At 37.7% G+C, this 26872-nt stretch overlaps 1 protein-coding gene and 1 pseudogene across 1 annotated transcript in view; one reads left to right on the top strand and one right to left on the bottom strand.

Moving 5' to 3' along the window:
- PIGU (phosphatidylinositol glycan anchor biosynthesis class U) overlaps window positions 1-26872 on the bottom strand; it is a 91186-nt gene that overhangs the window by 52356 nt on the left and 11958 nt on the right. The window contains exons 3-6 of the mRNA XM_054573860.1: window positions 17035-17094; window positions 15841-15903; window positions 7082-7191; window positions 4764-4864 (exon numbers count right to left, since the gene is read on the bottom strand). Coding sequence (XP_054429835.1) covers window positions 4764-4864; window positions 7082-7191; window positions 15841-15903; window positions 17035-17094 — 334 coding nt within the window. The remainder of the gene's footprint in view (window positions 1-4763; window positions 4865-7081; window positions 7192-15840; window positions 15904-17034; window positions 17095-26872) is intronic.
- LOC129070562 (ATP synthase subunit d, mitochondrial-like) lies at window positions 23379-24071 on the top strand (annotated as a pseudogene).

Below are 26872 nucleotides of genomic sequence, written 5' to 3'. Positions count from 1 at the left end.
TCTCTCCCTTCCCTCCTTCTTCTCTCTCTAAAAATCAATAAACATATCCTCAGGTAAGGATTAAAAAAAGTAAAGAAAAGAAAATAACTGAACATGGATGTGAAAATTACTGCACATTGGAAATTAATGTGTAGTATTATTTAAATAGCTGAAAACTGGAACATGAGCTAAAAATTTAATTAGAAGTTGGTTAAAGAATTTCTACACATTCATCCATATAACTGAATAGTGTGTAGCCATTAAAACTGACAGAGTAGGTGTTTATTGACATATGTGGTAGATTACATTTCTGGCCCTGATTCTCCACCCCTCCCTATGTCCAGGCCCTTTGCCATACAACTTTGCAGTGCCCTTCCATGTGGGCAGGATGGAAGTCTCCACCCCTGGGCTCAGACATGTGTTATGTTTTGATCAATGGGATGTTAACACATATGATACAACCAGAAACTTAAAAAGTACATGCTTGATTGGGCTTGCTCACAGTTGTGCCTCGGCTATCATTATGACAAGAACATATCTAAATCAGTCCTTTGTCCAGGAGGACAACAGACACATAGAGAAGAGTTCAGTCTAGATAACCAAGTACAGGTAGCCAATGATGTATAAATGAGCCCTGATGAAACCAACAAACTGCCTAGCCATATCCAACCTAGATTAGCTGACCCGAGGTGACTTACAAGTGAATAGGCTAATGTTTTTATTGTTTTAAGCCACTGAGTTTTGAAGTGGTTTGTTAAATAACATTTTTGTGGTGATAGTTAATAGATACAATGTTTAAAAGTCTGAAAAAAAATGGGGGGGTGTGGAATCTGGAGATGCACACTGCCAAACCTAATAGACTTCTAGTTAAAAATGGTAGATTGATCACGTATATCATCTTTCTTTCCAAAAACCTTACTAAAATGGCAATAAAGGAATAAAACTAGTTTTAAACCACAAAGAACAGGAGAGGAGATTATAGCAAAATGAAATTTCATACAATAGTTGAAACATAAAGCAAATAGAAGAGGGATAAATGACTGAGCAATATGGAAGAAGTCACAGCTCAGGGGCCTACACAGAGGAATATCAATAAAAATTAGGCCAACTCACCCCATAGAATTTCTGAGAAATTCAGCACCTTGAAGGCACCAGATACTATGGAACGAGGAAGTAAGGTACAGCAATGAAAATCAAGCTAGAAGTTTGTATACAGACCAGGCAGAACCCCAGGTCTCATCTCAACTATGTGCAGCCAGGTAACTACCTCTATATATTCCATCCTTCTAACTTTCTACCCTATCTCCAGAGACTATAGTACTGGAGAATTAAGAGACACAGGTCTAGGGTATACTCAGCACAGTATAGCACCTTTACTGAGGAGAAGTGTGGGCTAAAGAGCACTGAGATTACATAAAGCCTCTACATTGTGATCAGCCACCTTCCCTATCCTTGCTCTCACCATCTCAGCAGTTGGTCACGAGAACCCCCAATCCTATGGCAACTCCAACACTGTTTCCCTTATGCAGGAAACTGAAGAGCTCCTCTCTAGAAACAATAAATAGTTTCAAAGAAAAGGAAAACCTAATAATGATGACATTTAGAGATACTTCCAACAAAAAAGGTCAGCCCAATGCCCCTTCTCCCTATAGTGAGAATGAGCCATTAAAGTCCTGCCCATGCAGAGTCTCAAATCAATATGTTAGTGCCTCATTCTTAAACCGAAACAGACAACCACGGATCACCAAAAATAAGAGAAAATCCTCCTATATGAAAAATAGAACCCAGAAGAAATAGGAAAACAGAGTGGTGGGGGGATGACCAGGAAGACAAAAAGACTATGCTTGGAACAGGTGAGAACTAGGAAAAACAAAACAGAGAGATAAGGAAGATTATGGTGGTCATAAAAATAATAGCCTGCTTTAAAAAAAAAAAAAAATTGGAGGTAAAAGTAACAATAGACTGCTTCAAAAAGAAAAAAAAACACAATTGGAAACAAAGAAAAAACTTCAAAATATAATAGAAAAATAACAAATTCAACAGAAGAGTTGGAAGATAAAAACAAAGAAATAACCCAGAAAAAGTAAGAGGAAGTAAAAAAGGTGGAACTATCAATAGAAAATAAAATATGCAGATTAAATCAATTAAGAAAGTCTAATACCTAATAGTCATGCCAAACAAAGGAGACAGAGAAAACAGGGAGAATTTTAAAAACAGTATAGGAATACCTAGAACTAAAGGACACTAGTCTCTACATTGACAGGACCTACCAAGTGCCCAGCATAATGAATGAAGAAATACCTATGTCAAGAGATAGCATCATGAAATTTCAAAACACCAAGGATAAAAAGAAGTTCCTAAGTCTTTCAGGGGGGGAAAAAAATTGGGTTACATATAATCATCTGATCAATATAAACTGATGAATAATAACCAGGAGGCTAGGAGATAGTAAAGCAATGCCTTCAAAATTCTGAAGGGAAAGTTTTTCTAACCTACAATTTTATACTCTGCCTCAACTATTAATTTGGTACTGGCTTAGAACAAAGACATTTTTCAGACATAAAATAACTGAAAATATATATTTAACACACCTTTTCTTAGAAAAACTGCTAGAGGAACTATTTCAGCAAAACTAAAGGGAAAAATCAATAAAGAGAAGAAATCCAGGAAAAAAGGGATACAATGGAGGAGAATGACAAAGCTAAGTTCCACTAGGTCGCCTTTGCATCAGGCCCAGATAACAACCAGGACAGACTGGGGCAGTGTGGAGGATACATGAGAAAGGTCTCCAGAAAAATAATAGAACCAATAAACTATTTGAGGTGTTTAAGTATTTTTTAAAAATAAGGCCCTGACTGGGAAGCTCAGTTGGTTAGAGAATCATCCTGATACGCAAAGGTTGCAGGTTTGGTTCCTGGTCAGGACATGTGCAAGAGTCAACCAATGAGTACATAGATAGGTGGAACAACGAATCAATGTTTCTCTTTCTTTCTCCCTCTTCCTCTCTCTCTCAATAAATAAAAAATATAGCCCTGGCTGGTGTGGTTCAGTGGACTGAGTGCTGGCCTGTGAACCAAAGGGTTGGCAGTTCAATTCCCAGTCATGGCACATGCCTGGTTTGCGGGCCAGGTCCCCAGTGAAGGGCGCACAAGAGGCAATCACACATTTATGTTTCTCTCCCTCTCTTTCTCTCTCTCTTCCTCTCTCTCTCTAAAAATAAGTTTAAAAATTTAAAAAATATATAATATAGTTAGGCACTTGACAGATCTAGCAAAGCTGCTGGGGGGGAAAACAGTGATTGGTACAAAAAAACTAAGCAAGAATAACAAGCAAGAAAAGAAGAAAAAAGAGAGAGAGAGAATTATTGATGCCAGGAAAACTAATTCAAGAGGAAAAAAAGTCATCTTAGGTACTCTTTTGCCCCGCAGTAAATAATACATACAGTGTCATAAAGGAGAGGTACTGACTACTGATTTAATCAAAACTGTGGCATAACTCATTGAAGAGAATGAGGTTAAGTGGAGACATTGGTATAAAAAAGCTAATCTTTATTTCCCATGAGAATGGAATAATGTCAAAAATTTATATTTCACTAAATAGCAATATGAAGATTTTTTTTTAATTGTTCAAATACATCTGTGTTCATTTTCCCTGCTATCACTTTCCCCTGCCCCACCCACCCCGCCTCCCACCGTCAATCCTCTCCCACGCTGGCTTTGTCCATGGGTCCTTGAAGTCTTATTTAGAAATATGGAAGTAGCCCTGGCCAGGTAGCTCAGCTGGTTAGAGCATTGTCCTGATATGCCAAAGATTACAGGTTCAATCCCTGGTTAGGGCACATACAGGGATCAACTAATGAATGCATAAATAAGTAGAACGACAAATTGATGTTTCTCGTTCTTTCTCTCTAAAATCAATAAATAAAAAATTTTAAAAATATGGAAGTAAATACTAGCGAAAGTCCAAAGTAGATGGTTTGAAGTTGAACAACAGGTGAGAAGAGAAAGGAGAGAGGCTATCTCATTATAAGCCTTTAAAAAAATTTTTAATAATATTAACAGTAACTCTCTTAATAGTAGAATTTCAAGATGTTTTCATTTTTTTCTCTTGGCTTATCTAAATTTTCTATAATCATCTTGTATTATTTGTGCAATGTTTTTGGTACTTTTTTTAAAATTGAATTTATTGGGGTGACATTTGTTAATAAAACCATATAGGTTTCAAGTGTACAACACTATAACATATCATCCGCAAACTGCATCGTGCTCACCACTCAAAGTCTCTTTCTGCCAACATGTATCCACCCTTTAACCTTTCCTGCCTACACCACTCCCTTCCTTCTGGCAATCTCCATACTGTTGTCTGTGTTTTGTTTTGTTTGCTTAATCCCTTCACCCTTTTTCACCCAGTTCCTCAACATACCTCCTCTCTGACGGCTGTCTGTTTTAGGTATCTATGGGTCTGTTCCTATTTTGTTAGTTTATTTTGTTCTTTAGATTCCATAGTGAAATCATGGTATTTGTCTCTGACTGGCTTATTTTGCTTAGCATAATACTCTCCAGGTCCATCCATGCTGTCACAAAAGGTAAGATTTCCTTCTTTTCTTATGGTCAAGTAATATTCCATGTGTAGATGTACCACAGATTTTTTTATCCACTCATATCTGAATAATTTTTTTAAAAGGTTCTCAAGAGTTATGGATTATTTTTTTAAAAATAGAGCACCGGTGTTAAAGAACACTATGATAAATCAGGGCTTTATACTTTCTTGGGGGGGGGTCTTACCTTTTATCGTGGCCAAAATGAAGAAAGCAACTACGGTGTTGTTGATGGCACAGGTGGACTTGGCAACACAAGATAAGACCGTGTAGGGATTTAAGAGATAGCTGGGGAAAAGCACACATATTTGGTATTAGTAATCCTGGTCAAAGGGCCAGGGAGTCTTGGCCACTATAGCCAGAAAGTTAATAAGATTTACTAAAAGCATACTCAAAGGAAGGCAGTGCTTAGAAATGAGTTCTCCTAAGTAAAAGAGAATGGAGAGGGATTGCGGCCAGTAGGTAAAAGGCACTGAACATTTACTCCCTATTTGCTTCTATATAGTCTATAGAAAACCCTCTTATTTAATCATTACAGAGATTCTGTAAACTAGCAATAACATTATTCCCATTTTGCAGATGAAGAAGCTGGGACTCAGTGCTTAATCGACTTGCCCAAGGTTTCACAATCTAATAAATACATTCAAAATTAGGTTTTTCCAGCTTGAAAGGCTATGTTCTTTCTACTACTTCAGACTTAAAATGAAAAAAATTATACCAATTTCCCCACAACCATATATCTTAGGAATAGTTATACCCAGAAAAGAACATTTTATTCAGTCAGGTTCCTAAACTGTGACACAGGCTACCCCCATTCAAGAGCTTAGATTTATCCCTCTTGGTAGCCGAGCAGTATCCACCCAGCCAGACCCCAAGGACAGGGTAAGTTATCTGCTGACTTCAACAAGCTAGTTGCCAAAGAACTTCACAGGACTTCTTGAACTTCCACTGGGAAGGGATTAAGGTGAAACATCCAGTCTTTTCCTGAGGTAGAAAAGAATGGACTGAGAAAATGAATTGGAAATGTGGTGAGTAGGGAAATCTTATATACTCAAATGGATTATTGTTTTTTATTTATTTCTATCTTGCTTCTACAGAAGATCAGAGGCAGCTCAAATAAGAACAGATAATTAAAAAAAAAACAACAGTAAAATAAAGATAGAAGTAAAGAATCAAGACCAGGGAAAACATAAATAAAAGGAGAAAGTAAAGGCCAGGGAAAGAAGACCCAATGGGTCCTCTACAAGCACTGTAATAATCAGCTTCAAATCTGGCTCTGCGTTTCCTGGCAGACAAAGTGAAAAGAGAGACAGTTACATAATTCTGATTATCAGATAGGAAGAAACATAACAGTGTCTCAGGGAGATTATAATTATTATTTAAAAATAAAGACCTTAAATCCAATACCTCCCAGGGCTGTAAGATAAGCAGTTCTAAAGACAAAGGCCTAGAAATTGTTGGTGTTTTTTGTTTTTTTTCAGCAATTACAGATAGGCTTATTACACGACCTTTAAGAAATGGCTGCTGCTATTACAAAACTATCCTCAGGGGACATATTGGTCCATAAGGGATTCATAATGCTGCTAAACCTCTGGTTCTATTAAGTAGTTCCCACCAATATTTCTGAAATTCATAGATGTGAACTGATACCTCAAAATTGGTGGCATGGGGAGCCATTTCTAAATAGGTGATGTTCAAGAAGCAGCTACAGAGCCAGCTATTTCGAATACTGTGCAGGAGACTCACACACAAGGCAGAGGGTTGAATAAACTGTCCTCATAAGACCCCTTCTAATTCTATAGTTCTAAGGTCATGTTTTTTGATGAAATAAGGTGGAAACTTGTCTACCTTATTTACTGTGTATCCCTAAAACTAGTATATTATTAATATTCATTATTATTACTATTAGTTGTCTATTATATCTCAGGAACATGAATGGAAATAACCTGAAGGAATTAAACTTACTGGCAGCACTGAGTACTCCTAGAGAATTCTTTCGCAGAGCCTCAATAAGTTTCACTCTTCCATTTTGGTTACCCATCTGGGCATCTGGGACGGGTCTTTTTAGAACATTACTTCTGTTTTCTGAGCTACAAATTGGGGACTAAATTGTACATAAAGGATAGAAACTACTCAAAATAACAACCACCTAAAGATTGGAATTATTCAATCTATGTATCACAACTGAAGACCCCTTTCTATTTTTTATTTTTTTAAAGAAACAAACAGTGGTTATAAGTAGGCTGGAGCCCAGATCAGCATCAAGTAAAAAAGCATTTGTGAAGGGTTGATTGTGCATGTCCCTGTGTGAGGCTTTGTCCCAACAGAGACAGAATGGCTCTGTCTCTTTTGTTGGCCAGAACCCCAGTTGTGCAACAGAACTACAGCAAATACTTGATGACTAAGACTGCAAACCTCCAAAAATACAACAAACAACATGAGAAAGCCTCATCAGATTTTCCTCGCATTTCCTGGCACTGAGCCTTGTTCTGTCAGAATACTTACAACAGGGCCACTTTCAGAGGGATGTAACGCATTTCCATAGGCGTTCGGATGAGTTCGGCCACATCTGGGGCATATTGGTCTAGTTCAAGGAGGAGTTTCTGCTTTTTAAACTGGGGAAAAAGACAAAGCACATGAAACAAATTACTTCCTCTTGTTTTTAGGATGAAGACAAAAGTCTTTCCGTGACCCACTTTGGCTTTCTTTTGAAATATGGCTCTTGAAACTCTTTTTTTAACTTAAGAAATTTTGCATTATTAAGTACCTAAGACTCATAAAAAATAAATAAAGAATAATACTTCCCCATGGAAGGCCTACTCTCAACTAGAAAGTAAAATTACACATTATAGACATTGCCTCTTTCTATAGCACTGTTTTATCTTCTTTCCCTCTTATCCTCACCCACGGTTATATTTACCTTGAATCCCTCCCAGAGAGGAAAGTGGAGAGGGGGAAGGAAGGGGGGAGGGAGAGAGAGAAAGCAAGCGAGAGAGAAACATCAATCAGTTGTCTCCTGTACATGCCCCAACCAGGGATCAAACCCCACAACCTAGGTATATGACCTGACCAGGGATCGAACTTGCCTGCAACCCTCTGGCATAGGGACAATGTTCCACCAGGCCAGGTACAGTTATAACTTTTTTAGTTATTTATGTGACTGATTAATATGTGTTTCCCCTACTAGACTATGAGTTCCATGAGGGCAGGGACCATGTTTATTGCCAATTCCTGGCAGAGTGAGCAAACCAATTCCTGTTGAATGGCTACTTGCATGAGCAGGTGGCAAAGCAAAATTCTTAGCCATTTTGAAGAGTTATTATAAGTGGCTTAAGGACTCTAGAGTCCCATCAGCTAAGTAGAACATTTTCATGCAAAGTGAAATGAACCCCTGAATATCACAGTACCCTGAGTTTTCTTCTGAGCGCTCCTGTTTCAAGTTTTTGACTTACACAGAGGAAGCGGGGAATGGCCATGATGAAGAGGAGACAGGCTGGGTTCGGCTGGGCAGCTGGATAGGTAAGAGGCAATGAGGTGGGGGTGGAAAGCTCTCACCCTTCCCTGGTGTGTCCCAACAAGTTCATGGGTATATTCCAGAATGAAAAAAACGTTAGGCAATCCTATAAGTAAATATGGGTCAGACTATAGATAGAAAAAGCATGTGAACCCAAAATGCATAGTAGCTCTGCTGATTTAATGATTGGAGAATCTCATTTAGACAGTACAAAATCAATGCCTCAACTATCATAAAACAGAGTCATCCAGAGGAGCCATAGTAGCTAGCACTTAACTGTGTCTGAGTGAAGATTTAATGATGAAAAAAACAGATGACAACAGAATATATACTGCATTGTACCACTCATATAAAGTTAAAAGTATGCAAAATAAAACTATATGTTTTTTGGGGTATTTACAAGGCGATGTGTAGGAATGATAAACACTAAAGTAAGAACCGTGGTAACTGGTGAAAGGGGGAGTAAGGAAGATAAAAGTATAGAAAAAGGCAATTCTATGTGTAATTTTTTTTTAAGTTGAAGTAGGTCCATGGCATGTATTATTCTTTATTTATTTTTTATGAGTCTTAGGTACTTAATAATGCAAAATTTCTTAAGTTAAAAAAAGAGTTTCAAGAGCCATATTTCAAAAGAAAGCCAAAGGGGTCATCCCAGGAATACAAGTAACCTCAGGTTTCTTCCAGAATTTAACTTACGGGTATAATGAGAAAACCTGAACAAACTTCAAAAACCTCCCTTTGATTATCTCTGATAGTCCAAGTTAAGTGGTGGGAATTATCATCAGTAAGATTTATGCTGCCATTCACAGCTAGGGCTGTTTAATTAAAAGGGCAAAATATAAATTAAGGTGCTTTTACCAGAGAAAAGGTGGCTGGCTCAGCAAACAAAAGGACAGCTGCAGCAACAGTGGCCGAAGGGCAGAGGCCCCCACTAGCTAAGGATTCTGGAGTTCCATTGCACAAAGAAGGCCACCCAAAGGGAGGGAGAGCCACAAAGAAGGCTGTTCACAGGACACAGGGGGTTCATATAGGAGCAGCCCGAGAGACGGGGGAATGCAGACCCATTCCACAGGCTGGTAGCCAGCCAGCAGGACTACACAGAGATGGAGGCACCTAATCAGGGATAAGTAGACCCTGAGTAAAGGTGACAAAGTGCCAACAGTAAAAGAAAAGTACTTCCTTGTAACCCCAATCTTCTAAAATACTTTAAAATAGAAAGATTTTATGATAGGAGAGTCTCCAGGAAAGAAGAGCAGCCAGGCCAGCAGTCCCTAGATTCTTTGCTACCTCTCTTTTTGTCTCCCCCAAATGGAGCACAGCTACCATTATGGCCAGAGCCTATTGGCTCAAAATTGACTCAGCACCCCTAAGCATAGGCAAAATTTCTTTCTCCACAGCATGCAGTTGGAGACAGAAAGTGGCTAAAAATCTAAAGAAAATTAAACACAGACACACACACACCCCAAGAAAATATTAGAAATATAAAAATAAATGAGATCAAGGAGTGAGTGCAATTTAAAACCCAAAGGTAAATATTTCTAGATATATTCAGCCTTGACAATGATGAGATTTAAAGCTATCACAGGAGAGGTTAAAAGTGACCTAAAGGGTAATTACCCAAATCTGTTACCTTTGTGATCATTGATCAGCTTATACACAGATGCTTGTACTATTTCAGTAGAAATTTTTTAATTAAAAAAAAAAAATCTCTAGGTGGAGTCTTCCTTTCTTTTTTTCCTTATCTACTCCCCCTTTTCTTTTCCTTGTAAGATTTAATTTTGCAAGGACATAATTCCCCTCCGTCAAATGAGGAGCTTCTCTCTAATTATCAAAGCTGTGCTTGCACCCCTTTGCATCCCCAAAACCTATAGTGAGGGTAGGGTGGGGGGTGAATACTCCACCCCCACTGCATCTCCAACTGTTAGCCTCAGCATGTGCCAAATTCAAGAGTCTATCCTCCAAATTCACAACTTTCTAATCACATTAAGGTTTTTATCATTCTTTACCAAACCAACTGCAGCTTTTTCACATGAATTCTGAGTTCCACATAGGAAGCACATCTCAGCAAAAGACAACTAGACTAATGCAATCAAGTAAGGTAGATGTAAAATGCCATGAGAATCAACTAGTCACAACCAATAAGCATTCACATTCCACAGTTTAACAGCCAGAGATGGGGAGGGGATGGAGACACCCATCTCTGCATCATAGTTTTCTGGGAGGCATTTTGGGTATAGACACAGCTACATTACCAGCGGTAAAAAAAAAGAAAAAAAATTCTCAGACTCCAGCAAAACTAAAATGCTTCCAGGCTATGTAATATGGGCCCATTTTGAAAAAGTGAGAAAGATTTGAAGGAAGACATGCACTGATATTCTACCCAAACCAACAACAGTTTATTGACATCATCAAAATCTGCAATTCAGAGTGAGTTAATTTTTTAAAAATTGATTTCAGAGAGAGAGAAAGGAGGAGAAAGAGAGAGAGAGAGAAACATCGCTTATTTATACATTCATTGGTTGATTGTTGTATGTGCCCTGATGGGATTCGAACCCGCATCCTTGGCTTGGCATATTGGGGCGATGTTCTAACCAACTGAGCTACCCAGCCAGGGCCTAGAATGACTTAATTTTTGACACAGTGTAAGTGAAACTCTTATTCTAGCCAAGAAACCAAATGTTCCAATAGGCTGAATTCTGAGGATGGTGAAACAAAACTATTTCAAATTTTAACTCAGTGTCAGTGATAGCAAATGGTCTCAGTGTGCTAAAAAATCAAGGTATTGACAACAGCTCATTTGATTTTCTGTCTCCATCTTTAAATCATGCAAATAATAAAATGAAAATTTCTCTATGTGTTCATATCAACTCAGAAATAACTAAAATGAATTAAAATTATTTGTGCTCTTAATTAAAGGATGTCTCTTCAATGTCTCTCCTGCTGACACCAAAGTCTGAGTGTGCTAAGAAACTAACTGAAACCTAGCTACATTACTTCCCCATAAGCTTCTCCTCCACATTAAAAACTGTTTTAATTAGAATATGTGTGGTGTTTTTATGAAAGTTGAACAGAAACAAAAGGAATACGCATGATGAGCAGCATCTGTAGTCAACTTTCATTAAAACACATCTCAATTTTACGTTTTGGTTGAAAACGTAAAATTGTGTTTTGTTTTATTTTTTTATATCCTCACCTGATGATGAGTTTATTGATTTTAGAGAGAGAGGAAGGGGGAGAGAGAAAGATCGATTAGTTGCCTCCCATATGCCTTGACCAGGGATCGAACCTGCAACCTTTTGATGTATGGGACAATGCTCCAACCAACTGAACCACCTAGCCAGGGCTGATTGTGTTCTTAAATGAAAGCTACCAACTGCACCTTAGATATTCACATATATCCCATATATACCACATATAGACATATGCATACATATATATGCACAAACACACACACAGGGGGACACAGACATTTCCTATACAGAAAAGTTGAAAAAAAAGTTCAATGAAAACACCTAGATCCACCAATTGTTAACATTTTGTCACATTTCCTTTATCTCTCTCTACAAACACAAACACGCACAAATTTTTTTCTGAACCATTTGGAAATTGTGGATATCATGACCCTTTACCTTTAAATATTTGAGCTCGTAACCTCAAAGAAAAAAAGATTATGGTTTACATAGACAATTTATCTTGGAGAGGAGAATAACCGCTGCTAATTTATCTCTGAATTCCTCTGCTTATGAATCTCATACTCAGTTATGTCATCTCTGGCCTTCCAGGGAATCCTGTTAAAGCTTTTCACCTAAGCTCCTATAATTTTCTCCTCCACTTTTTTCAAATATAATTGATATATAACATTGTGTAAGTTCAAGGTGTACAATGCAATGATTTGATAGATATACATATCCAGGGTGGGCAAAAATAGGTTTACAGTTGTGAATATATAAAACAGAGTTTATTCCTTTTAAAAAATATATATTTTTTGCCCTGGCTGGTATGATTCAGTGGATTGAGTGCTGGCCTGAAAACCAAAGGGTCGCCGGTTCAATTCCCAGTCTAGGGCAAATGCCTGGGTTGCAGGCCAGGTCCCCAGCAGGGAGTGCACAAGAGGCAACCACACATTAATGTTTCTTCCCCCCTCTTCCCCTCTCTAAAAATAAATAAAATCTTTAAAAAATAAAAAAATATTTTATTGATTATGCTATTATAGTTGTCCCAATTTTTCCCCCTTTGCCCCTCTCCACTCAGGAAAACCATTCCCTCCAGCAATCCCCGCCCCTTAGTTCATGTCCATAGGTCATGCATGTAAGTTGTTTAGCTACTCCATTTCCGACACTGTTCTTAACATCCTCCTGTCTATTCTGTATCTATCAGTTTGTACTTCTTAATCACTGCACCTTTCCCTGTTTTTCCCCTTCCCTCTCCCAACTGATAACCCTCCAAATAATCTCCGTATGTATGATTCTGTGTCTGTTCTGCTTGTTTGCTTAGTTTGTTTTTTAGATTCAATTGTTGATAATTGTGAATTTATTGCCATTTTAATGTTCATTGTTTTGATCTTCTTCTTTTTCTTAAATAAGTCCCTTTAACATTTCATATAATAATGACTTGGAAGTGATGAACTCCTTTAGCTTTACCTTTACTGGGAAGCACTTTATCTGCCCTGGATAGAGTAATCTAGGTTGTAGGTCCTTGCTTTTTATCACTTTGAATACTTCTTGCCAGTCCCTTCTAGCTTGCAAAATTTCTTTTGAGAAACCAGCTGACAGTCTTATGGGAACTCCTTTGTAGATCACTCTCTGCTTTCTCTTGATGCCTGTAAGATTCTCTCTTGATCTTTAACCTTTGACATTTTAATTATGGTGTGTCTTGGCGTGGCCTTCTTTGTGTCCATCTTGTTTGGGACTTGCTGTGCTTCTTGGACATGTATGTCTATTTCCTTCACCAAATTAGGGAAGTTTTCTTTCATTATTTGTTCAAATAAATTTTCAATTTCTTGCTCTTTCTCTTCTTCCAGCACTCCTATGATTCAAATGTTGATACATTTGAAGATGTCCCAGAGGCTGCTTAGCCTATCCTTGTTTTTTTGGATTCTTTTTTATTTCTTGTTTTTCTGACTGAATGTTTTCTTCTTCCTTACATTCCAAATCATTGATGTGATTCTGGGTTTCATCCATTCACTCTGCTGTTGGTTCCTTGTAAATTTTTCTTAATTTCTCTTAGTGTAACCTTCATTTCTGCCTGGGTCTTTTTTATGCTGTTCAAATACCAAATGAGTTTCTTGAGCATTCTGATAACCAATGTTTTGAACTTTCCATCTGTTAGATTACTTATCTTCATTTTGTTTAGTTCTTTTTCTGGAGTTTTGTTCTGTGCTTTTATTTGGCCCATATTTCTTTATCTCATTTTGGCAGCCCCCCTCTGTTTGTTTCTATGTACTAGGTAGAGCTGCTTTGACTCCCTGTCTTAGTAGCGTGGCCTACTGTAGAAAAGCGCACTTTCCTTACCTGTAGAAAAGGTAACCTGGATGGTCCCGGCCTGGGTGGGGCAACCCATATGAACCAGATCAATGGAGTCTCAAATATGGTGTCACTGCTCTGTGATTCAGTGTGAGTGAGGGCTCAGAAAGGAAACAATACTGCTGCCTGGCCTCTGGAGTTTTTTCTGGGAGGAAGCTGTCCCCCATTACTCACCCTAATGCCAGACATTTCAATTTCTCCCCATATGCCACTGGTGACCTTCTAGCTGCTGCCCCAGTGCTGGAGCCAAGAAGGGGTGAGTCTGCATAAGTCCTAAGTCTGTCACAGGCCCTTAACAGGAGATTCCAGAGAATCCCAGTTTCTTCCGCCACCCCACCTCCCACTGATTTTTATAGCCAAAAGTTATGTGGATTTATCTTCCTGACACTGGAACCCTGGGCTTGGTGGTCTGGTGTAGGGCTGGGATCCCTCACTCCTGAGGTATTCCCTCCCGATTTTTATCCACGACATATGAGTGTGGGTCTGCCCATCCTGCGTCTCTGCCTCTCTGCACCTCTCCATGCATCTCTGCCCCTCCTACCTGTCTGGATGAATGTGACTTCTTCAATTCCTTGGTTGTCGGACTTCCATACATCTCAATTTTCTGATGATTCTGGGTAACAGCTGTTTTGTAGTCTAGGTGTAATTTTGCTGTGCTTGTGCAAGAAGTTGAGCTGTGTTTACCTATGTCTCCATCTTGACTGGAAATCTCTGTTCTTGTATTATTATTTATTAACTATTGTATTATTTTCCATAAGAACAACTGTAAACCTACTTTTGCCCCCTCCTGTATATTGCAAAATGATTATCACAATAAGGTTAACACATCCACCACCTCATGTAATTCATGTTCCTTTTTGATGTGGTAAAAGCATTTAAGATCTACTCTCTTAGCAACTTTGAAGTATACGATACAGTATCATTAGCTAGTATCTCTATACTATACGTATATTAGATTCCCTAGAAGTTACTCATTTTATAACTAAAAGTTTGTACCCTCTGACCAACATTCCCCCTTTCCCCATCCCCGGCCAACTACCAATCTACTGTTTCTATGAGTTTGACTTTTTTAGGTTCTGCATATAAGTGAAATCATACAGCATTTGCCTTTATCTGACTTATTTCACATAGCATCCACGCTGTCACAAATGATCCATTAGTTGAAAATGTATACTTCCTGCTTTCAGTGATAATAAGTCTCTAAAATGTGGTTCTTCATCCTTTAGGGAAGGAATTAAGGACTCTTTGAGCACTGATAACTGCTATGGACTCTCCACATAAAAAAAAGACATATGCACATACATATACAATTTTTCGTACTATCTCAAGGTACCATACCTTTTCATTTACCTAATATTGGACCCCAAGTAAAGAATCCTCTCAAGTCTACATATTTTAACAGTCTCTTTTTGATGTCTAAAATTCTAGAATTCACCAGCTTTATGTGTTACTGATGACCAATGCCACAGAAAGGCAGACTGCTATTTCTGGTTCTATTACTTAGTAACAGATGTGAAAATGAACCACAAACAGACAACACCAATGGGATGCAGCCTTCTCTCACCCGAGTCTAAATCTTCTCAGTGGCTTCCAGCCAATCAAGGAGGACTGCAGCCAATTTTTTAAAATAACTACATGGATAGTACATACACATGGTTAATGTTAACTCTCTCAGGACCAAGAAAAATAAAAATGGTCCCAGTATACAATTCCCCTTGGCTATTACATATCGATTAATACTACAGTTTACATCAACATTTTCAATTGGTGTTTAGTATCTATCAAGTTTTCCAATTAAGACTGCTCTCTGAAGGGAAACAAACTACACTGGGAATCCAATTTTACCTCAGATAGGCATAACAGTGAGTTAAAAGCTGTATTACCTTTCCTCCATTTAAAAAAAAACAATTGGTGAAAGGAATGGAAGATTTTTAAGGGTCCTCATTAATATAATTGTAGTGCAATTCTATTTGCTGAAAAAAGTCTGAACTGGCACAGGTGAATGAATATTAATCTACAAAGACTAAGCAAACCTTAATCTTGTTTGTTTTGTTTGTTTGGGTTTGGCCAGTCCAGGGCTGGCTGAACAAGCCAGAAGCTTCACTCCTACTTCTTAGCATTTTAAAACAGTTGGATCCTTAAGTACATGCATGACCTTTGATTCTTTATAATAAGAGACCAGCAGGTTACCAAACTCACCAGTTTTTTCCCACCCACTGACTACTCACCACAACTTTATTGAAGTCCTGGATTGCAAAATACAGGGCAATGGCAGTGAGTGCATCAGTTATCTGTCAAGAGAAAGAGAAATAACAGGAAATGAACCCAATTAGTGTAGGAGTAATGGAATGCTACCAGGGCCTGAAGTTTCTGGATGGTGGTGAACTATCCAGGACTGACCTCTTACAGTCAGGCAGAACCTCAGCCCTCAATTTCACTACCCAAAGACAAAGCCTCTTCAGGGAAGAATGACTGGAAAACCTGCTCAGTAACTGCAAGTTACTAAGTTTTCTGTAAAGTGGGAATAATACCCATTGCTTTGTAGGCCTGATGTATGTGAAGTGCCTAGCACATAGTAAGTCCTCAATAAACAGTAGGCATTATAATTAAGGAAGACCCCAGCAGACCTTCTACTTTACCCAGATTTTCAACCCTAGATTAGACAAATGTTTCAAATTACTATGCTCTCAAAACATAGCCCTGTTGTCTCAAATTCCTGTCTCTGAAAGTCTCATTAAGCCTATGTTGTTGCAGAATCTCATGGCAGAATGCTTTAGGAAACTGAGGATGCCCTCAACACTAGCACCACAATTAAAGCCAATCATAAAGTCTTGGAGCTAGAAAACTCAAGGCTATATTAAATTTTAAAAGTGTAAGAAATTAGAATTGGTCAGATGTCATAAACTCCTCTTCATACTTCCATAATACAGTTGACCCTTGAATAGTCTGGGTTTGAGCTATGCAGGTCAACTTTACGCAGATATTTCAGTAAATACCTGTACTGTTATCCATCCAGGGTTGGGAGTGCAAGCATGTGGAGGGCCAACTGCATGCATTGATCTATGCCATTTTATATAGGGGACTTGGGCATCCAAGGATTTTTGGTACCTATGGAGAGGGCAGGTAAGAGGCATCCTGAAACCAATGCCCCTAGATACCAAGGACAACTTAAGTTTTGGGGGAGTAAAAAGTTATACCATATGCAAATCTTCAACCATGTGGGTCGGGGGGGCGGCAAAGTTGGCACCCCTAACCCCCGGCGTTGTTCAAGGATCAATTGTACAGTTACGGTTCTATGAATTCAAATCAAAAATAAGAAACTTCTGAATTTCTAAAATAGAATTTTTTCTTAAAAACAAGAAGATTAAAGACAGTTAAATTTAAAATGTATACATATTGATTTTATGTGGAAGTTTGCTTACCATAAATACTAATTCAGCATAGTCAATCAGGAAATGAAAGAGGTATATTATTAATGGAGTCTGTAGGAGAAAAACAAACAGGCAAATTAAGTTAAATCTTACTATTATCAGTCTCCATAGTAAGGGGTGGGGTTAGAAGCTATCCTGTCAGCAAAAATTTCTTTCTTTCCTAGAATACTGTTCTATACCAATTGGCCAGCATACATGAGGTAGAATAATTTTCTATCACTGGATCATTTTGTGCCACTGGGAGTATCTGCTGAATTGAATAAAGAGAAAAACAAAATCCAACGTGTTAAATATCTGTTTAAGAGCTGTTAACACACTGAAGGTATAAGGTGAACTTCAGTTCTAAGACATATATAATAATAGCCAAGGGGAAATACATAGTGGATCAAAATTGTTGGACTTATAAAATAAATTGGGAAGTGTTTCTTCCTTTCTTCTGTTATTTGAGATGTTTTATATGATTGGTGTTATTTCCTTCCAAAGAGCTGGGAAAATTCATTCAACCTGGGTTTTCTTTGAGAGAAGATTTTAAATTGCATATTTTATTTGTTTGTTTGTTTTAGAGAGAGAGAAACATCAATTTGTTGTTCCATTTCTTTATGCATCATTGGTTGCTTCTTGTATGTGACCTTTTGGGAGATCGAACCCACAACCTTGGTGTACTGGGGGTTGCTCTATCCACCTGAGCTACCTGGCCATGACCCAGATTTCTTATACAGATAAAACACTATTCAAATAGTGTTAGGTTAGGTAAGTTGTGGTTTTCTAGGAATCTGTTCACTTCATCTAAATTTTCATATTTCATGGCAATAACGTTCATAATTTTTCAGTTTCTGTAAGAACTATAGTGATGTTGCTTTTCATTCCCAATATTGGTAATTTGTACCTTCTCTTTTTCACCTTAAATTTTGCCAAAGATTTCCTAACTTTATTAGTCTTTCAAAGAACCAATTTTGGGTTTGCTGATTATTATACTTTGGTTTCTATTTCATCAATTTCTGAACTTTACAGTATAACATACAATTTTTCCTTAAACCTATTCTGGGATAATTGTTTCTCCTTTTTCTATTGACACCTAGATCATTTTCAGACTTTCTTCTTTCCTAATATATTCATTTAAGGGAATACATTTTCCTTATAAATAATAGATAAATGATTATGGCTTTAGCTGCATCACACAAATTTTGATATGTTGTTTTTTAAAAATCATTCTGTTCAAAGTTTTCTAATTTCACTGACATTTCTTTTTTAATTGAGACTATTTTTTTAAATTGATTTTAGAGAGAGAGAGGAAAGAAAGAGAGGGCAATATCAATTTGTTGTTCCACTTATTTATCCATTCATTGGTTAAGTGACTACATTTAACCTGAGGACATGCTTATTGATTTTAGAGGAAGAGGAAGGAAAGGTGAGAGAGAGGGAGAGAAACATCAATGAGAGAGAGAAACATAGATCAGTTGCCTCTCATACATGCCCACAACCTAAACAACAGACTGAACCCACAACGTAGGCATGTGCCCTAGTCAGAAATGAAACCCATGACCTTTCAGTCTACTGAATGAAGCTCCAACCAACTAAGCCACACCGGTCAGGGCTCACCTATTATATTGTTAATTTGCTATGATGTTTTCCCGTTCTAGAATTTCCATTTGATTCATTTTTATGTATTACAGCTCCCTGATGAAATTCTGTCTTGTCATCTCTTTTTTGAACTTATAATCATTGGTCACAGTCATTTTTTAAAATCCAAATGTGATAATTCAATATCTATTATCACCTATGAATCTGTTTTTATTGCCCATTTTTTCTGTCATTTATTATGTTTGATAATTTTTGACTCAACGATAGACATCTGTATAAAAAACTGCAGAGATTCTGGATGAGGCTATTTTCCTCCAAAAAGGATTTCTCTAAGCTCTGGTGAGCTATTAGAATAGAATTATATCATATTAATTTAATTAGAGGTTTCGCTAAATTGAAGCTGGATTCAGTCTTTGTAAGACTAGCCTATAAGGTAGTCTACCCTTCTTCCTCAAGTGTAGTCCTTCAGAGGTTCCAAATGACAGCTAAGTTCTCTATCAGAGCCATGCCACTTTGGTTAGCCACACACTCAAATTTATAATCCCCCAGCACAGCACTATGAGATTGCCAATAGTTCCTTAACCTTTTACCAGCCAATTCCATTCTGTTTTTCTGCCTCTCAGCCAGTGCCTCTTTCACACTGCTAAATGCATAAAAAAGAAAGCAGCTCAGAATGTCAGTCTCACTTTTTGTACTTTCTTCTCCGGGACCTCAGCATTCAAATGGATGTTTTTAGTATTCATCCTGTTTTCTAATTGTTCTAGGGAGGAGGGTTGGTCTGCTACTACAAGCCAGTTCACGGATCCACCAGAACCACAGGAAAGCACATGACTTGGTATTTTGTGAGCCCATGTTGGTAACTCAGGAGTGCCTCTTCCCAACACCAACCACACGCAAAACTGTGCTCTATATTGTAAAGCTCATTGACAAGCTTTTTAGTGAGAACAAGCTAGTGTGTTAGAAAAAACAAGGCTTTGGAGTCAGACTCAGATTTAAAACTAGGTTCCACCTGTGTTTTCCCCGCTGAGCCTTAGTTTCCTCGACTATAAAACAAGAATAGTGACCTATTTCACAGGGTTCTTGGGAAGATTAAGTGGTAATGTGCACAAAGTACTTAGCATACAGTTAACCTCAACATATTAGCTACCTGAGATCAACTTTTTACCTCTTTTTGAAAACAGGGGCATCAACTTTGCTTTTCAAAGTTCTAAGTGTATTAAGCTTTTACAACTATCTACTAATGGATTCTCTTTTTTTCATTTATCTTTGTTAGTAAAAGGTAGTAACTTGATATTTTTATTACCAATAGCCGCCTTTCACAGTATTTTGATGCTTAAGATAGTTTAGAATGGCTCTAAATCGGTCTCAGAAATATCAGAACAAATAATTTTCTAAAAGCCTATCAGTAAATGGACTGGTTTCCATAATAAACTCATATTTATACAGTAGTTTAACTGCATATAATACTATTATAGGGAAGCCTACCTTGAGTATAATTTGTCTTTATGCTACATCTCCACTTGGGTGACTACTCCCAATCAGAGTAAGGTATATATGAATAAACTCACAATTTAATAATCAGCAATTAGCTAAACATAGAACACAGACACATCTGTTGAAGGCAGTCATAAAAATCTAATCTGTGGTTGCTAAATTCCTTTTTTCTCTCTTATACAGATTTTCCTTCTCCACTTTCACCTATTCTTACCTTTCCCTAGGAACTAGATAATAAAAATCTGTTGAAGATTAAGAAACAATGCAAAAGCAATGATGAACTTTCTTTTCAAAAGTGCTCTTTTCATTTGGCTTGACATAATTTTATTTCTTTATATTTTATTACTTAAAGAAAATAAAACATAGCTAGCTGCAGATTTATGAACACCCATCTTACAGGAAGATTAACCCATAATCAGAAATGAGGAGTGAGGGATTCTAAGTTTAAAGTTCTCCCCACTATTTTTAGGGGGAAGCAACTATGCTTGCCCCTTAATTCAGAGTTCTTGAAGGTTGACAGTCCAAAAGGGGGTATTTTTACAAATATAGAGACTTAACATGGTTCTTGTAGCTGGAAATTACTACCTCATGCCTTTATCCTCTTTTACACACACACACACACACACACAGCACACACACAACCCCCCCACCCCCATAGAAGAGTAAGAATGTGTTCTAGGTTTCCTTGCTGTATCCAAGAAAGCATTTTCCCAGAGAAACAACATTTTAAACTATGGTTAAGTGACTAGACATAGCTCTTCCACTTATTAATTCAACATATTCTTTCTGAAAGGACTATTTCACGTCCTCCCCTCTCCTCAACCCCCACATTTCCTCCCCACTTCTCACTTTCAACCAACAAGCTCATTTCTTACTTCACTAAGAGAAGTAATTAAATGAAAACTACCTTATTTTCCTACTACCTACCTGACCAACTTCCTACATCTATGCCTATACAATATTCTCAGATATTCACAGTGATGAACTTCCTTTTTTCCTACCTAAAGCCAAATCCCCTGCCTATGAACTGGATCTCATTCCTTCTTGCCTCTTCAAAGACACCGCTCATTCAATTATCATCTCTTGTTTTACATCATCAACTTTTCAATCCACGGGATTATTTCCATCAGCAACTAAATATGCAGATCCTCACATTTAAAAAGTATTCACTAGCCCTGGCTGGTGTGGCTCAGTTGGTTGGAGCATCATCCTATAGACTGAAAAGTCATGGGTTCAATTACCAGTCAAGGCACAGGCATGGGCTGCAGGATCAATCCCTGGTTGGTGCTTGCAGGAGGCAGCCTATCAAAGTCTCTCTCACTTTGATGTTTCCTCCCCCGACCCTTCCCTCTCTCTAAAATCAATAAGCATCTCCTCAGATGAGGATTAAAAAAAAAGTCTTCACTAGACATCTCCCTCTAGCTATCATACCATTTCTCTGCCCTCCTTGAGACCAAAACTCCTCACAAAGGTTGTTCATGCCTCTGTGTACTTCAATCAGCCTCTTGTCCTTATAGTCCACTGAAAATACTGTTGCAAAAATCTTCAAAGATGTCAATTTTGGCAAATCAATCACCAATCTTCAGTCCAAATTTCCACACTTTGCAATAGCACCTTGCAATAGCATTGGACGTAATTTTTCACTCCCTTCTTGAAACACCTTTTTCATCTGGCTTCCATGTACTACACTCTTAACTCCTCCTTTTCAGCTTATTTGCTAGGTCCCCTTCCCAACTTCGATGTATGAGAATGCTCTAGGTGTCTGTATTCTCCTTTATGTAAATTTACTTCCTGTGTGTCTTAGTTATCTATTTCTGGGTAACGAATCATCCTAAAACTTAGCTTAAAACAACATACATTTATTATTTCACACACTGTCTGAGAGTCAGAAACCCAGGAGTGGCTTAAGTGGGTGGTTCTGGCATAGAGTCTCTTAGGAAGTTACAGTCTCTAATGGGGTTTGGATATCTGCTTCTAAGCTTACTTATTTGGCTGCTGACAGGAAGGTTCAGTGCCTCTTCACAAAGGCCTCTCCATAAGGTTGGTCATGACATGGCTTCCCCCAGAGCAAGTGATCCAAGAGACAGAAAGTCTAAGATGGAAGTGGCACTGTCTTTTATAGCCTAATCTAGGAAGTGACATATCACCATTGCCACTATATTCTATTTGTCACACAGACCAACTCTGGTACATACAAAAGAGAATTACATGAGTGTGAATACCAGAAGTTAGAAATATTTGGGGGCCATCTTGGAGGCTGGCTATCATACTAGGTGATCGCATCCAGTCTAATGTTTTCAAGTATCATCTGTTTACAGATCTTAATTTTATACCCCTAGCCTGGACCTCTCTTCTTGCATTTCACATTAGTATAGCCAATTGCATTAAGACTGCCATTGGGATAGCTATCCGCGTTTTGTCATGTATAACATGCACTTCTTGGTCCAAATTTTTGAGGGAAAAATAAGGATGCACATTATACATGGGTAGTACTAATTCCATCTCTATATAAATGTTTTTAATTCTTTTATTTATGCTTATGTGTTAAAAGTATAACTCTAGAAAGCAATGATATCTGTATGCAAAATAATACCCTGGAATTCGATAATCAGTTGTTTCTAAATATAAATAAATGAATAATTGAAATAAAAAATTAAAACAAAAGATTTTTTTTACCAGAAAGTTTGGGCCAAAAACATAGGTGCACATTATACATGGCAAAATATGGTAATAGGCACTTCAGACTTAACATGGTGAAATCTGAACTCTTATTTTTCACCCCCTAAAACGTGTTCCTCCCTTAGTATGCTTAATCTCATTAAATACCACCACTATTCACTCAACTGCTTGGGACTAAAACCTGCTATCATTGTATCCTTTAATCCCTTCTTGCCTTCATATCTCACATCAAATCTATTAACAAGTCTACCTCTAAAAAAAGTAAGTAGAATCTAATCACTTTTAAAGAATCTAATCATTTTTCACCATCTTCACTGTTACCACCCTAGTTCTGAGGCATCATCATCCCCCTTAGATGAATGCATAAGCATTCTAATAATTTTTTCCCTGTTTCACCTGTTGCCCCTAGAGTCAATTTCCTTTGCAGTATCTATAATATTTATTAAATCTAAAATAAATATGAGCACTTTTCTCCTAGTTTCAAAGTCTCCAGTGTCTTTCAAATCACAGTGAAAATAAAATCTACTTGCTATTGTGGACCACTGGGGTCGGTGAAGAATCTTTCTTAGGATGGTGGGTGAAAACTTGCTCTAAAAGGCACTGACTGGGTAGTTTTAATCATACCTTAAAATCAAAAGGCCACTGCTAGCTCACTGAACTCCTGGAATGAGATCCTCACCTCCTGATTGACTACTCTACCTGAGAACCCATCTGCTATCGCCTGGGATTACTACAAGGCCATGTGGTGAAGACCAGCTTGGCACATGGCTTTGAGAAACTTAATGTCCTGAAGGTCCCTATGCCAGAGGATAAACTGTCTAGGTGGATGCTAAAGAAAAAAAAAATGTGAAAAGTTGTGCTGAGTCTTTGTCTCTCAAAGACCAAGATTGAGGAATATGAGAAAGAGATAGAGAAGATACAGAACATAATTCCGGCTCTGGCTGGTGTGGCTCAGTGGATTGAGGGCTGGCCTGACAACGGAAAGGTAGCTGGTTCAATTCTCAGTCGGGGCACATGCGTGGGTTGCGGGCCAGGTCCCCAGTAGGGGGCACGTGAGAGGCAACCAATCAATGTATCTCTCACACATTGATGTTTCTCTCCCTCTCTTTCTCCCTCCCTTCCACTCTTTCTAAAAATAAATAAATAAAATCTTTAAAAAAAAGAACGTAATTCCATCTGATCAAATGACCACTGATGATGTGAGCTAAGTGTTCCCAGAAACCAAGTAAGACAAGAGGTATCCCACCTGACCTCACCAGACTATTGAGAATTGATAAACTCGAGTCTGGGAGGAAACTCTGGCTCTCCCATTACAAACTGGGAACAGTAAAAATAATTACACTAGAAAAAGATAGACAATACAAATTCCTAATTATGTCTATAAAAAGTCCTGCAGCCCTGGCTGCATGACTCAGTTGGTTGGAGCACTGTTCCATGCATTATAAAGAAAGGTTGCTGGTTCAATTTCCAGTCAGGACACATACCTATGTTGCGGGTTTGATCCCCATTTGGGGTTCAAAACAACTAATTAATGTTTTTCTCTCATATCGATGTTTCTATCTCCCCCCTCCCTTTCTTCTCTCTCTAAAATCAATGGAAACATGTCCTCGGGTGAGGATTGTTTTTTTTTTAAAGTCCAAAATAATCTGGCCTCTAATTTTTCTCAAAACTTACCTTTATTATTTTTCTCCTTGTTCATTATGCTGTAGCAACATTGGCCATCTTTCTGCAACTCACAAATGTCAAGCTTATTTCCAAATCAGGGCCCTCATATAGCTTGCTAGCTTCATTTAGGTGTCTTACTCAAATTATACTTCCTCAGAGAGCCTTCCCTGAAGACACTATCTATAATAGTGGCACATATGACCATCACTCCTTATCCCTTTACCCAGCTTTAATTTTCTACATGTGCTTACCACTTAACTGAAATCTCATTTTTAAACTTTAGCTTTATTGAAGAAAGTTAGTATAAAATAAACTGTACATATTAAAGTATACAATTTGATCAATTTTGACCTATGTATACATCCATGAAGCCATCACCACAGTCAAGATAGTGAATATATCCACCATTCCTAAAAGTTTATCAATTTTACTGTTCACCCCAAAGAACCAACTTTCAGTTATTTTCTATTGCTTCTGTTTTTTATTTCATTTTTTTCTACTCAGATCTTTATTATTTCTTTTATTCTGCTTTGAATTTATCTTGTTTTTCTAGTTTCTTAAGGTAGAGCTGAGGAGATTGATTTGAGACCTTTCTTTTCTCATATAGGCATTGAGCACTATAAATTTCCCCCTAACAACAGCTTCAGTGACATCCCACATATTTTGATAGGTTGTATTTTTCATTTTCATTCAGTTCAAAATACTTTCTAACTTCCTTTCTGATTTATTCTATAATTCATGGGTTATTTAGTGATACGTTACTTAGTTTTCAAATACTTGGGAATTTTCCAGATATCTTTCCGATGTCAATTTTTTATTTAGTTCCATTGTGGTCAGAGGATATACTTTGTATGACTTCAATCCTTTTAAATTTAATTGAGTCTTGTTTCATGGCTCAGAATATGATCTATCTTGCAAAGGTTCCATATACACTTAAAAAGATTATGTGCTTTGTTGTTGTTGAATGGAATGTTCTATAAATGTCAATGAAATCAAGTTGGCTGATAGTGTTGTTCAAGTCTTTTTTACCTTTGTTGATTTTTCAGTCTACTTGTTCTATTAATCATTGAGAGAGGGGTATTGAAATCTCCACCTATAATTGTGGATTTGCCTATTTCTCCTTGCAGCTCTATCAGTCTTTATGTATTTCAAAATTCAGCTACTAGGTACATAAACATTTAAATTGCTGTTTACATGATGAATGACATCTTTTTTTTAATCCTCACCTGAAGATGTGTTTATTAATTTGAGAGAGAGAGCACATGCAAAAGAGAGAAGGAGAGAGAAACACTGATGTGATATTTATCTATCAGCTGCCTTCTGACAGGGGACCTAACCTGCAACCTTTCCATGTATGAGACAATGTTCCAATCAACTGAGCCACCCGGGCAAGGCAATGAATTGACATTTTATTGTGATGAAATGACCTTTCTTGTCCCTGGTGATATTCTTTGCTCTGAAATATTTCTTTTGCACAAACTCACTATCTGTTTCTCACATAAATGTAAGTGCCCAGAGGCCAGGGACTATATCTTGTTCTGTATGTATCCCTAGCACGTTGCAGCATAGCTGGCATTTGGTGCATACTTAATAAGGAATGAAAGAAGGGAGGGAAGGATTGGAATACACATGCAGGTATAGAGCTACACAGTAGTATTAAAAAAATAAGTGATGAAAAGGTGCCAGTACTTGTTCTGAGGAACATATAATGGGTGAAACAAGGACAGAGGCAATTTCAAGAGTGTGATAATGAGCCATGAAAAGGATAAGCACAAGATACTCTGCAAAATACAGAAGGAGCATTGAACCTCATCTAAGGTGATGAATGATGGCTTCCTGGAGGGTTAAAATCCAAGCCAATATCAGAATAGAGAACCAACCACAAAAAAAGGGGAGGATGGCCATCCATAAGGAGACAACAGCATGAACAAAGACACGTAGGTAATACAGAACATGTGCTGAAGCTTAATGAAAGTATGTCAGGGCTCTCTCAGGGGATTTCTATCCTGTCTAAAAATCGTACTGCCCTAAGCCTATAGCACACTGAGCCCTCGTGGCTTGTGGGCTACTCTTTGTTATGCCCAGACAACCTGTTCCCAGTAACTGGATTGTGTGCTTATTAAGAATCTCTTAAATTATTGCTAAGCTATTTCTGCTAGTAATTCTTGATACTGTGATTTGATTAGATAGTAATACAAAGATACTGGAATATGAATGCAAAAGACAATTGTTAACTCCATGAGTACCAAGTTAAGTGCTTTAGAAAAACTAGATTGAAGAACAACATCAAAAAAATTGGTCTCAAAGTAGGTATGAGGGAGATAACTATAAAAATTGATGGTTAAATTGCCAAATTAGAAAACTACTACTTTAAAATGATATGGTCAGTAGGAATAGGGAGAGAAGAGAG

The sequence above is a fragment of the Pteronotus mesoamericanus genome, unplaced genomic scaffold (genome assembly GCF_021234165.1).
Source record: "Pteronotus mesoamericanus isolate MK-2021 breed Mesoamerican mustached bat unplaced genomic scaffold, CSHL_Meso_final contig_25, whole genome shotgun sequence".
NCBI lineage: Eukaryota > Metazoa > Chordata > Mammalia > Chiroptera > Mormoopidae > Pteronotus > Pteronotus mesoamericanus.
This window is presented reverse-complemented; position numbering and strand designations above follow the sequence as displayed.